At 40.3% G+C, this 14399-nt stretch overlaps 1 protein-coding gene across 3 annotated transcripts in view; it reads right to left on the bottom strand.

Annotated features, from left to right (window-relative positions):
• The window catches only part of rin1b (Ras and Rab interactor 1b), a 113869-nt gene that overhangs the window by 48879 nt on the left and 50591 nt on the right, over nt 1-14399 (bottom strand). For all 3 annotated transcript variants that reach the window (XM_057348387.1, XM_057348369.1, XM_057348377.1), the window contains exons 2-6: nt 2747-2874; nt 2402-2510; nt 1453-1525; nt 1254-1345; nt 55-425 (exon numbers count right to left, since the gene is read on the bottom strand). In XM_057348387.1, coding sequence (XP_057204370.1) covers nt 55-425; nt 1254-1345; nt 1453-1525; nt 2402-2510; nt 2747-2872 — 771 coding nt within the window. In that variant the 5' untranslated portion in view covers nt 2873-2874. The remainder of the gene's footprint in view (nt 1-54; nt 426-1253; nt 1346-1452; nt 1526-2401; nt 2511-2746; nt 2875-14399) is intronic.

Raw genomic sequence — 14399 nt, 5'->3', positions numbered from 1 at the left:
CCCCCCCCCCCCCCCCGCAAAATTTGGATGGCAAAATCATCCAAAAAAACTTACAGGCGGTATTTGTCCCATCATCTGTTCGTCCTCCTCTTCTGAGGTGGGAGACAGAGCTTGGGTCCTCCTAAGCATGCTCATCCCTCCTGTCCTCCTCTGGCCATCCTGGCTGGAATTGTCTTTAGGTGTCTCCCCCTGCGTTAAATCCGATTCTCCACCTGACAGACTGAGAGAGTTTTCATTGGACACACGGACCCTGAGGCTGCGCTTGAAGCGGTGGCGTTTATGTGAGGCGGCTCTGCTGGGCTGGGGTGGTTGAAGGAACAGGGGGTTAATGAAACAGGGGCTGATGACTCTAGGCGTTCGGTGGGGTGTTGAAGGTGGAGGGGGACCATTTGGAAGGCCAGGAGATGTCTGAGAACTCCAGAACTCTAAAAACATCATAGAAGATTGAAAAGAGCAGAACAGAGACAAAAAACACCATTATGTTCATTATATTTTAAAGGGATACTTCTGTCATGAATGCAACTGACATTTCTGGGACATCATTGACTACCATAGTAGGAAGTTTTAGACTTTTTAAAGCTCATAACAAACTGGCTACGTGTTTTATTTTCAGCGCTTCTCAGCTGGCAGACACGCCAGGAACTAAATGCAAAAGAAACTGAAAAAGTGAAAATTGCTGTGTTCTTATGCCTAAACAAACTGAACTAAGGGAGAAAACATGCCAGGTTCCGAAACAAACACTCCAAATGAGTGTCTTTGTTGTGTAAGTGTCGCACATTATAGTGTGGACTGTTTTGTGAATATGTCAAAATTTATTAAATGTTATTAAATAATAGGACAGTTAAACACTATATTGGACTCAAAAGCAAACTAACCCCCAGTTAGTGTCTGAGCACAGCAAACAAGGCTATTACTCATTTTACACACAAAAGGGAGTTTACATAAGGGACAATACAGCCAGCCGGCTGTTATTGCAGAAAATATCGCTACAAGATGATCAGGACAAGCTGTACATCATCCCGCTCATTGTACGGCTAAGTAAACTATACGACATACAATTTTTATTTAAAATATTTTATTAGATCATTTTTAAGGGATGCAGACCCAGATGACCAGTGTTATTGTATTTGAGCAGTTGTGATCGAAGAATACCAGATCTTGGAATGTCACGACTGGCCAATCAGAATCAAGTATTCCAGAGCGCTGTGTAATAAATAGTCTTAAAGGGCACAAAGTCAGAGAGTCAGTCTTACCCAAACCCAAATGTGAAATGATTTCCAGCTGTGTATGTGTTGTTGCCTGTACAATTGCTTCTGGGAGCTCAAGAGGAAAAGGCAACACATCTCTGTTGAACATACACACATACAAATGACACACAGTAGAAATTATTACATTTTCATTACATTCATCTACATTAATCACTGCAATATAATGTACAGTGGTGTAATGTACCTGCTGACTGTGTAAAAGGCAACAAGTCTGCAGAGATCCGGGAAGCTTAGGGCTGAACATTCTAAAGAAAATGCTACACAGAGACAAAGCACTTTATAGATCCAATATAAACACATTAAAATGTTTTTATAAAAATATAAAAATGTATACCGTTAATTTTAAACTGAACAGAGAACACTCTAAAAATTATATTATAGTAGGCTAATCAAAAGATTTAATAATTACAATTTGTTTATTTTAAGAACAATAAAGACAATAGATGTCAATAGGAGGTCCTAACTATTTACACCGAGTGCAAATAGCCTGCCTTGTTGGTAGAAACTATTTGCACTATAACTCCACCCACCAGTATCTGAATAGAGAAAGTGTAAGAACCACGCCATTTCAAATAGTGACTGCGACTCCAGGGGTGTAAGGCATAAAGTGTTTAGCTTTGATGCAGGAGACCTGGTTTCAAATCCACCTTTTGCCAAAATCGCTCTTTTACCTTTTTACATCACGTATCAGATCATGAAGGCATTTGTTTACAGTTTTAATTTAAGTTTTAATCAATTCAAAGTTTTAAATTAATTGTAAAGTTTAGGTTTCGGGTAAGGTTGGGGGTAGGTGTAGGGCTTTATTATTTTATAAATATAACGATTTACACTTTGTCATTATTGCATAGTGTTTAACGCACAACAATACTGAGGTGCAAATAGTATCTGCCACTATGTATAAGTATAGCATCTAACTACTACACTTAATCCAAAGAAAATACAGCTATTTTCGGTTAGTGTAAATACCATATCACTAAGAAATGCTGCTATATTTACTTACATTTAAACTTGGTGTAAATAGCATCTGTCACTATTTTTACTTAGTGTAAATAGTATCTATTGCTATTTACACTTAGTGCAAATAGCCGCTTGCCTAAAAATAAACATCTTTACATGTGATGTGTTAAACTCACTGGAGTCTTCTTCTCGGATGGGATACTGTGATACACACACACCGGACTCCCCTACTCGCACACAAAGAACCTTCCTGTGGGAGGCGCTACATTTACACACCAGAAATGTCTATGGACAGAGAGGAGTCACAACGTTCACTTAATAACAATAAATATTATGTCAATTGATTAAAAATGCATAAAATTAGGATATTTATAGTTGGAACAGACGTATAAATGGTTGATGAGTTGCTAATTACAGCCATTTCATTGAGCATTGTCAATGGATGATTACTGTAATTATGCTATATTATATTATCAGTTATGATGAAAAACATGGCTTGAGGCCAAGTGCTGATGGCTCACCCCGACTATCTCTCTCTGTAGGATTTGGTGAGTAGAGGCAGGGTTGATGGACAGCTGCAACCATATGGAGTGTGTAAGGAGAAGACGATCCAAAACACTCAAACTCCTTTGGAGAGACACATCCATTTCTAAAGAAGAAAACAGGGTTCAAAAAGCATACAATCATACACATATACATTACAGATAGAAGCAGTGGTGTAGTGGTGCCTGGAGAAGTGGGTATACTGTTAAAGTATGCCCCCATTTTTTAAGCGGTCCAGCAAATTATGAACGTAGTTCTTGGTCAATATTTTTATACAAATATTATACAATCTATGTTTCATGAAAGAGCATTTGGGTTTGAAATTACATAAAGGTAAACGAGTGATAACAGAATTTCCAGTTTTGAGTGAACTATTCCTTTAACTTTTTGAGTAATAACACAGACATCAAATTACAAAAGTTGCAGATACTTGTTTTTTTATTTAAAACAGGTAACATTTAAAGAATATAGAAACACAATTAAAGAACGAGAATACATTTAGAAGTTATGCATTTGAAATATTTGCTAACATTATAGCTGTTTTATCTACAACCTAAACACACCTGAGTAAGCCATGCGCTTTAGCATGAACTAGTGAAGGTCTGGTCATGTTTTTGTCTCATCACACTGACATTACCTGAAACGTGTAAACGGCGTTTTGTAGTTTACATGACTGGATTTAACATTCGGTCGTTTACCATGTTGACGTGGGTCAAGCGCGCCCACAGTAAACGACACCACAGGCGCGCAAACTCCCGCGAGCTGTGGAAAGAGGAAGCCAGCGTTTTGCATGCGTTTTAGACGTGACATGTGGACTACCCCTGACATTTCTATGATGAAACATTTAGCTACTTACATTTCGCTCTTTCACAGTTAAACTGACCTCGAGCTGGGCTTCTGTCAAAAGTAACTCCTGCCTTTTTTCATTTGATTGGATAGTAATGCTCGGCTTACCTCATTTGATTGGCCATCTCAATTAGATTGATGAGCGCCGAGATAGGTCAGATCTGAGATCAGTCATAGGCGTTTTCTACAATATTGGTAGCAGTTCATTCAGTTTGTCCTGTTTATTCATGACTTTCCATTGAACAAATTCAATGAACAAATTGGACAAATTCCATGAAAAGGTGCAGGGAGCGCATGAACCTTTCGAACAGTTTGTAACTGAGATACGTCTCCTTGTTAAAGACTGTAATTACGCAAATAGCGAAGAGATGGTCTGGGATCGTATCGTGTTTGGGATACATTCACCAAGAGTGAGAGAGAAGCTTTTGAACGTGGGTTCTGGGTTAACACTTGAGAATGCGATAGACGTGGCTAGATCTCACGAGTTGGCTCAGGCGCAATTAAAGATTATTACAAGCAACTCGAGCACATTCCGTGAGCAAACCGTGCACGCTATCTCTCGTCATCCTCTTAAAGGCGCAGTCCCAAGGCAACGCAGCACCAAGCACACAAACAAGCTCATGGAATGCACCCCACTTAGTGGCGGTACAAGCATCTGTTACAAAGGGTGTGGATATTGTGGCAATAAGTCTCATGCCGACAGGTCTCAGTGTCCAGCACGAGGAAAAGTCTGCAAAGTCTGTGGCAAATTAAACCATTTTGCTAAAGTGTGTCGCGCCAACTACGGAAAAAAAGTGCATGCAATAAGTAAGGAGGACATGGATCTGATTGCAGAAAATGACGATTTGTTCATAGATTCTGTGACACAAGACAGGAAAGACTCTGGAATAGAGGAGGCTTTTGCTAGCATTAAAGTTGGTCCGGAACAAGCTGAAATCAAGTTCAAGTTGGACACTGGGTCATCAGCTAACGTGATTCCCTTGAGTGAATACATAGAGTTAAACACACAGTGCACACTACAGTCCACATCTCGACTTCTGTTTGGCTATGGCGGTGAACGTCTGACCGTAAAAGGAAAATGCGACCTGAAATGCAAACGCAACGATGTTGAGATGGACATGACGTTTTACATTGTCGACACAAATGCCCCCCCAGTTATAGGTCTCAAAGGATGTATAGACTTTGGCCTCATCAAACTTGTCCTGTCAGTTACAGAACCACAAGCTGAAGCACAAGTAATGGAGGAGTTTGCAGATGTTTTCAAAGGTATCGGAATGTTTCCTGGTGAGTGTACCATACATTTAGACCCGCAAGCAACCCCAGTAGTCCACCCTCCGAGACGTATCCCAATTGCACTACGTAGCCGTCTTAAGGAAGAGCTGGATTGCATGGAGAAACAGGATGTCATCGTAAAGGTCACAGAGCCAACGGAATGGGTTAACTTAATGGTTGTAGCCGAAAAACCTCGCACAGGAAAATTAAGAGTTTGCCTTGACCCAAGGGACCTCAACAAGGCCATTAAGAGACCCCATTACCCGCTACCCACACTTGAAGATGTAACGGTTAAGCTAGCTGGAGCCCGCTACTTCAGTGTTGTAGATGCTAGATCTGGCTATTGGGCCATTAAGCTCACAGAGGAGTCATCAAAGCTGACTACTTTCAACACAGTCTTTGGACGCTACCTTTTCCGGCGTCTTCCCTTCGGTCTGGTTTCAGCCCAGGATGAGTTTCAGCGTAAAATTGACGAAACATACGAAGGTCTGCATGGAGTCACAGCTATAGTTGATGACATTCTTGTGTATGGAAGAAGCAAAGCTGAACACGATGAAAACCTCAGAGCTATGTTGCAGCGAAGCATACAGCGAGGAGTCAAGCTCAACCCTGAGAAGAGCATCATCTGTGCTACAGAAGTGAGCTACTTTGGGCATCTTCTCATGGAAAATGGCTTAAAGCCAGATCCTGCAAAAGTCAAGGCTGTAAGAAACATGGAGCCACCTAAAAACAAGGGAGAGCTCGAGACTGTTTTAGGAATGATCAACTACCTCTCAAAGTTTGCACCCTGTTTGTCTGACATAAACACACCCCTCCGCCAGCTCCTGAAGGATTCAACCGAGTTTTCTTGGAGCAAGCATCATAACGATGTTTTCAAGAAAATAAAAGAGTTACTCACATGTGAACCAGGACCTGTACTTGCCTACTTTGACCCTCACAAAGATATTCGGTTACAAGTGGATGCCTCAAAGTATGGGCTCGGGGCAGTACTCCTGCAGGAAGGAAGACCAATCGGTTATGCATCAAAATCTCTCACGGAAACTGAAGTCAATTATGCACAGATAGAAAAGGAGCTTTATGCCATTCTCTTTGGATGCAAACGCTTTCACCAGTACATTTATGGCAACCAAGTCATCGTTGAAAGTGACCACAAACCTCTCGAATCCATAATGCGAAAGCCGATTGCATCGGTTCCCCCAAGATTGCAGCAGATGATCTTACAGCTCCAGAAGTACAACTTTGTCATCATTCATCGGCCTGGAAAGGACATCCCTGTCGCAGACACGCTGTCTAGGAAGTCCCTGTATGATCAAGATGTGAGCATTACCGAGGGAATGGACATGCTAGTGCATACCATGTACAGCAGTCTGCCTGTCAGTGACTCAAAGCTGGATGAGATCAGAGCTCAAACCCAAAGTGACCCACAGTTCCAGACATTAAAGGAGGTCATACAGAGAGGTTGGCCACAAGAAAAGAGACAGTGCCCCCAAGGTGTGTCTGAATTCTGGAACCATCGTGATGAGCTGTCATACCTGCATGGTATTGTTTTCAAAGGTGAGAAAATCGTCATCCCCACAAGCCTTCGCCCAGAAATGCTGACACGGATTCATGCCTCTCACTTGGGCATTGAGAAATGCAAGCAGAGAGCACGTGACATTATGTTTTGGCCTGGGATGGGGAAAGAGATTGAAGAGATTGTGAGTAAATGCCACACATGCCTCACACATCGTCCCTCCAACAGCAAAGAGCCCATGATCAGTCACAAGATTCCAGAAAGGCCATGGCAAGTCGTCGCTACAGATTTATTCACCTGGAACAATGAAGTCTATCTTGTGGTAGTTGACTATTTCAGCAGATACCTGGAGTTGGACAAACTTTACAGCACAACATCATCTGCTGTGATCCGCAAGTTAAAGTCTACTTTCGACAGGCATGGTATTCCTGAGACTGTTATTTCGGATAACGGGCCCCAGTTCAGTTCAAGGGAGTTTGAAACCTGTGCCAAGACCTGGGAATTTACCCACACCACAACAAGTCTACACTACCCTCAAAGTAATGGGTTGGCAGAGAAATCTGTCCAGACTGCCAAGTTGCTCCTGGAAAAAGCAAAGACTGACAAAAGAGACCCATATCTCAGTCTCCTGGAGTATCGTAACAGCCCTGTAGACGATTTCAAATCCCCAGCACAGCTGCTAATGAGTCGTCGCCTACGTTCAGTTTTACCTAGCACCAACCAGCAGTTGATGCCTAAAGTTGTGCGCAGTAAGGATGCAAAGGCGAGAAGGTGGTAAATGCAACACCATCAAAAGTGCTATTATGACAGATCGGCCCGGCCCTTGCCTCAGCTTAAGGAAGGACAGATTGTCAGAATGTAAGAGTGAGGTCATTGGAGGTCAGCCGTCATCGTCAAAGCAGCTGATACTGCACGATCATATCATTTGCGTACAGAAGAAGGGCAGGAATATCGCAGGAACAGGCGCCATCTTTTGAACACCAAGGAAACCAGCAATTGGTATGGTGAAGCTACAATCCGTGAGGATATTGAGGCAGTCGCAACAACTATTACTGAGGCATCACAGACTGATGCTGTCGCGGTACCTAATTGCAATGAAGAACTATTACAAACAAACACTTACAAAACCAGGTATGGGTGAGCCATCAAGCCCAGAGTTATTCTGGATTTGTGATTGTACAAGGTGTAGGCGGATCGCTGCCCTTCAATACCAAAGCCTGTAATTGTGAATGTTGTAATACTAGATGAGATTTTAATGTATATGCATGTATAACCATCTATGTTACTCATGCTGTTTACATGTCATGCGGTACAGTTAAGCCACGTATTTACATTATGGTATTATCTAAAAGTTAAATCTCTACAGATTACATAAATGCTAGTACGACATTTTGACATTCTAAGATGTTTAGTCTTTCTGGTCACATATGCTAAATATTTTGTTCAGGATGTTTTTTCAAACAGTTGTTTTTTCTAACAGTATTCATATGTTGGTCATGGACCAATCACCTGTTATAATTTATGCACCTGTGTTCTCATTGGCCATAATGCACGTATTATGGAGATTAGCGCGTAGAGCTGGTTGGGTAGGCTACTGCTAGAAAGTATGCTGCATGTGGTAGTTGTGCAAAATCATTAAACTTTGATACACTTATATACGGAATCCTGAGTATTCTTACCCAAATATTACACCCTCGACTACACCACTGGATAGAAGTATGCTTTCCATAGAACTAGCACATCTGTCAATTAAAATTGACCCCTGTGTGCTTCTTTACTATAGACCGTTTCATCGGACGCGCGTGCGCCTGACCCCCAGTTAACCTCCAGTTTGTGTTTGGCTAGTGTCTAATACTAACTATTTATATTTTATTTATGTTAATATTAATTTATATTATTATTTTACTGTATAATAATTGTATTAAATAAACGATTTATTAAATTTTGTTGTATGTTCATTTTATTAAAAAAAAACAATTTGTTGAATGGGTCCTGTAGTTCGGTCGCATTTAAACAAACCGTACACTCTAAAAAAATAATGGTTCTTAAAAGGTTCTTTAATGATGGTAAAGGTTCTATTTAGAACCATGTCTTCTGAAGAACCCCTTTTCAGCTGAAATGGTTCTTTGTATTGGGAAAAGGTTCTTTATTCCTGCCTTTTTTTGGTAGTAAGTAAATCAGTTATTTAGAAGCTGCCTCCTGATTGGTTGTTTGTCCTGAATCAAAGTCCTGATTTAACAGTCCTGCTGAGGTGCCTGCAGACTGATACACCCCACAGGTAAGCTTTATTTTTTTATGGGTTTTTTTATAATTGAAGATACTCTATGGTTATATAATTTATGGGAATCTGCCTTACCAATTATTTAGGATAGTTAAAATGTATATACTCTACTTAATATTTAAAACAAGTATTATATTAACAATATTATCCTAGCATCAATCATTATTTACTTCTACTGGTTGAACTTCCATAAACCATTTTTCTAAAATATTTTCATGCACATTATCTTGATGTTTCTTCAACAGTATGTTGTACAACTTGTATTTAGTTTTATTTATTGACATTTCAGAGTTTCGTATATGACCTTGTCCTAGGAGTGAACATGGAAGAGACGGGTATTTATAGCAGTTCTAACCAAGTATCAGTTCAGCTCAGAAGTCTGACAACTGTGTCATACTTAATGTTTTAAAGGTGATATATTCATGTTTCTTTTAAAGTCATTTCCACATTAAAATGATAGCAATTTACAGTTAAAATAATTTTGTAAATAAAGTTTTGTGTGTTCTAATAGTACTTATAGGTACATGTCTCTGTTTCAGGTGAATCATAAGCCAAGCTCTAAACCACTGCAGGTCTGACTTTGATTGGTGAGGCAAACTCAGTGACACATTCAAAGGTAAGTAATCAAAATTTACGAATGAATCTAGCCAAACATCATCTTCATTACCAAAAACATGTTTATACTGCAGGAGTCAGCTCAACCAAACTTCTGCCATGACATCATTTTTACATATGAGAGTGACCTATACACTAACATCAGCTTGTTTTGTCTCCATGTCTCATCTTCAGGCTCCTGAAAACACCCGAGACTGACAGACACAGCTCTGGTTCGGCCTGATGCTCAATGATGATGACCACAGCCATAGATGGAAAGTGGTGGGAATCTGCAATGATCATGGCCTGCAAATTTGAGCCCCATGCCAGACCCTACTTATGTTTGGCCAGAAACTCAAAAACTAAAAATAATGGATGTAGTTATCTGCAACTTAACACAGAAAACAATATAAGATTAAATCATTTTATTGCCTGTCTGACTGCTTGGCTGCACTGCCTGCTGTATAATCTAGCAAGTAAACATGTAAACGTGCGCGCGCACAGCCTGTCTTTCACGGCTCGTTTATACTCGCATGTGTGTCCACCTGCTGACTCTCTGCTGACTGACGCGCATCTCTCATATCCGCTGACTGCACGAGCGTGCACACGCATCATGTACTGTACAGACAAAAAGGTGCACTGTAGTTCATCTCTCGCTGCTCCGTCTACATGGGGTATGTATGCTAACAGTGATGCTATTAGCATCATGCTAAACTCTGACACATTCTAAACTCATGTTGAAGTCGTTCACTCTGTGTAAAACAAACGTAAATTCCACTCAACCTGATTGCTTGTCTTACGTTAAAACTGTGGTCATTTCACCTAGGTAAAATGACATTCAACACGACTTCTACTTGTTTTTAAAAATCCAAAATATAAAAAAAGGAATAAATCAACCAATATATGTGATATAAGTTGCAGCAAAAATCAACCCACTTCTTTTAATACTACAGACACAAGATAAAGACAATTTATTTTACATTTCAGAAAAAATGAAATAAAGCAATGTTAGTTTCATAAACGGAAACAGACGAGAATAAAGTTGAAGTATTTTATTGTTATCTTAGACTTTTGTGAGATGAGTACAAAAATGAAAAAGGTAAATTAAGTGACATGTTTAGTTCTTTTCAGTCACAGAGTTCTTCAATTTAAGAGTTGTTTGGGAAAGAGAAGATTCTGTAATTTAATGCAGCTTGGAGAACTGCATTTAGGGAAATTGTAATGTTCAATCATTTATTCAATGAAAATAAAAAAATGTGTATTGAAGAAAAGTTAATATGGTTTTATATACAGTATACTGTCAATTATAGTTTGTGGATAGAAAATCGGAATCGGCAAAAATCGGAATCGGCAGGTTTCACTTGTGTGGGAATATTTTTTAGATAAAAGTATGATTTAAATATCAATATAATCAATAAGTGTTTTCTTTCATTTGTTTCATTAAGCTGTGTGTTTTGGTCATGTGCTTTCTATTTCACTCAGTGGAAAGTTACTGGGGCAAACAAAGAAAACAGAGAAAGTTGGGGGTTGGAGTCGTAAATTATCTAGATAAACACACACACATATAAAGAGTCACAAAGAAAAATAAATGTTATGAATCAATCCACTGCATATGTTCTAAGTATAATCATGAGTTGTGATGTGTTTTAATGAATCATAGGATTAAGAAACAATGCTATATAATTAAAAACATTAGATGATTGAGTGTTTTCTTTTTACTAAAAGAATGTTAAGAATGTTGGTATGTTGTCCGGCCACAATAGACTGTTTTTAGGAGACCACTCCTTGGGGGAGGGTGTCCCTGGAGAACATTCCTCAATACTAGCGACTGACCACAGGATGTATGTTTTGAGAAGGTGTTATTTTACAGGAACTAAGAAAAAGGACTTCACGGTGATTGGTGGAAAGGGAGCAAAAAGCAGAGGAGGAGTCAGAAGATAGAACGACGTCACATACTTTATAAATAGGAGTGTTTTGAATATTTTGTGGTTGTTGGCTTTTTGGAGAGAGTGGTGATTTACTGGCAACCCAAAGCTTTGTTACTCCTTTTTACATCTGATAATAAAACCTTATATTACTTTTGAGCAAATTGTCTCTTCAAATTTTTGAACATGCAGGACTGCCTTTAAAGTCCAACAATTGGTGACCCGTGACGTGATTTTTGAACAGACATCAGCACATTTGCAAGTGAGGGAACAGAACGGAGTCCGGTTCAACACACAGGTCGACCTTAAACAAACAGAGGTAAGCAGAAGCCTGTTTAATCGAAATTCTGCTTTTGAATATACTCAAATTGTTGTGTTGAACTAGATGAACATTCTGTAAGAAAGAAGATACTGGTAAAATACGTAAAACACAGGTTTTAAATAAATCAGATGTGAAAAGACGTTGCGTCATAGAAAAAATTGGATTTTGAGACGTTGCGTCGTAGAATTGTTGGGTTGGAGTCCCGTGAGACGGTATTCTCACAAAGTACCAGATTGGTTTGGAATCCATTGGGACGGTATTCTCATAAAAAACCATTTTGGTTGGAGTCCAGTGAGACGGTATTCTCACAAAGTACCAATTGGGTTGAAATCCCCTGAGACGGTATGCTCAAAAATCCGGTTTGGAATCCATTGGGACGGTATTCTCATAAAAAACCATTTTGGTTGGAGTCCAGTGAGACGGTATTCTCACAAAGTACCAATTGGGTTGAAATCCCCTGAGACGGTATGCTCAAAAATCCGGTTGAATTATAGTTCTTCAAGTTGACGAACTCGTAAAGGAATATTCCAAAATTGTTTGTTGTGTGTTAAATGTCAAGAGTTGAATGTGAATACTGATAAAGGCGATTGAAGAAAAGACGTTGATGCAGAGACTTGTTGAGAAACTGAGACGTTGCGTCAATAATTAAGTTACTTAATTTGGAAAACTGGTCACAAAGACCACCTTATACTATAAATTGGAATACATAAGGCTGTAAAAGATTGTGAACAGTACAATTGTTAGTAAAATGTCTGAATTTCAAAAAGAGTGTGATGAGTACGGGTGTCAACCAGTATTGGTGCAATGGCAAAAGGTTAAAGATATGTTATTAGCACAGACTGAGCCAGAAGACGGAAAGAAAAGACAGAAAGAGATTGATAAATGTTGGACAGCGTTGTGTAATGATCAAGGGTGGGGCAGAGAGGAAAAAATTGTGACTCCTCTTGCACCAACAATTAGAGAAATGGAAAAGAAAGCCCATAATAAGTTACGTAGACATGTTGAAGACAAAGACAAAGTTAAGTGGTATAATGCAGGAAAACACAGCAGTGAAGAAGAAAGTTTAAAAAAGAACTTGAGGGTATGGACTAGAGTGGCATTAACATCCACGGCACTCAGCACACAGAAAGGGGAAGTGAACAGCTCAGCAGCCAAAGACAGAAAGGAAGAAAAAACAGGAAACATTCAGACTAACCTAACAGCTCCTCCCCTTCAGAAACACATACCTTCAATATATCCTTCATTAAGCCATCCTCCGCCATATGAGCCGTCCCACCAGCAGGTGGTGGTAGAGATCGGTGGTGGAGAAGTAGATGTGAACTTAGACAAAATAACAGATACATTGAGCATGTTACACAGAGAAGTACAGGAATTAAAGCAAGAGAGATACAATGAACCAAATGAATCACAATTGACGGGCAACAGGAAGCACAGAGTGGGCCTTTAGATATTGAAGAGGTAAAAGACACGGAGGAAAATGATGGTGAGCTGAGACAAGGCCGTAAAGCACCCAGACAAATGTGGCCATCAACTTCACCACGTATTTTCCCAACCAAGCCACCACCTGGTACCCCATTTGCCATTACACCACAAACAAGCCCAGTGCAGTCACCACACGTGACCCCACACAGACTAACAATAGAAGGGAGCCCGTTACAAATTCAAATCACTGGAGAAATGGCAGTGTATGAACCCGTTGCTAAGAGAACTAGAAGTGGTACTGCAGGTCAGCCTAGTGGTGAACCGAGATTACTAAAATCCCTGGGAGAAAATTTCCTAGATTATACGCCGAGCCATCAATTACAAATTCCTCAGATACAGGCACCATTGATGTAGAGACCAGGTGGGAACCTTCAGTACCAGCCTTGGTCACATAGTGATATGACAGCAATAGTGAGTAAACTGCCACCTATTACCTCTGGGGGCAGCAGATGGCTAAGTAAATTAACCATCCTATGTCATGGAACTTGTTTGGCTTTGGGTGACTTGAGATGCCTGTTAGGACAAATACTGACAGCCTCACAAATGCAGGGTTTAGAAGTGGAAGCTGGCATTGTACGAGAACCAAATGAGACTCCATTCGTCAGGGTAAGCACTGATGTTGGCGGAGCATTAAGACGCTTATATCCTGTACCACCAACTGTGTACCAAAACATTAAATTCCGTATCAAACCAGGTGAGACTGGAGCAGCCTATTATTTTCGTTGTGCTGCTGAATGGGAACAAATGGTTGAAGAAAATAGTCTAATTAATCCGGTAACAAGAGACATATTCAGAACAGCAGTCATGACAGGAGCTCCAAATGGAGTTAAACAATCCATGGAGAACAACCCAGACATTCCAGTTGCAACTAATGAAGTATGGGAAAGACATTTAGTACACCACACTGATAGGGCTGTAGAGAGGGTCAGCAAAGAAGAAGAAGAATTAGAAAAAGTCAAAACACAACTGTTGAAATTACAATTAGAGAAGGCTAAGAGTGAGGGAACAACAAAAAAGACCAAACAAATGTCACAACAAGCAACTAATGCACCCCAACCCATAGACCCATACCAAGGCCCACCTTACAGTGGTTCTCCCTTTGGAGGACCCAAATACCAACATCCATTTAACAACCAACGTTATGCCCAAGGCCACAATCGTAGGCAGGGATCCCCTTGGAGAGGAAATGGCCAAAGACAGGGAGGTCAAGGGAGAGGGGGGCAGAACGGGAATCAGTGTTATGGGTGTGGCAGAAATGGACATTGGTTCAGAAATTGTCCAGAACACCAATCACAGCCACAAGGTCAATATAACGGTCCACCTGCGGGGGGATGGGGTCCTCATAGAGGTGGTTCCGGTGGTCTTGGCGGGGGACCACAAACCCCACACAACCCGG

This window comes from Triplophysa rosa, linkage group LG1 (assembly GCF_024868665.1).
Source record: "Triplophysa rosa linkage group LG1, Trosa_1v2, whole genome shotgun sequence".
NCBI classification, from domain to species: domain Eukaryota; kingdom Metazoa; phylum Chordata; class Actinopteri; order Cypriniformes; family Nemacheilidae; genus Triplophysa; species Triplophysa rosa.
The sequence above is the reverse complement of the archived record's forward strand: the minus strand, read 5'-3'. Positions and strand labels throughout refer to the sequence as shown.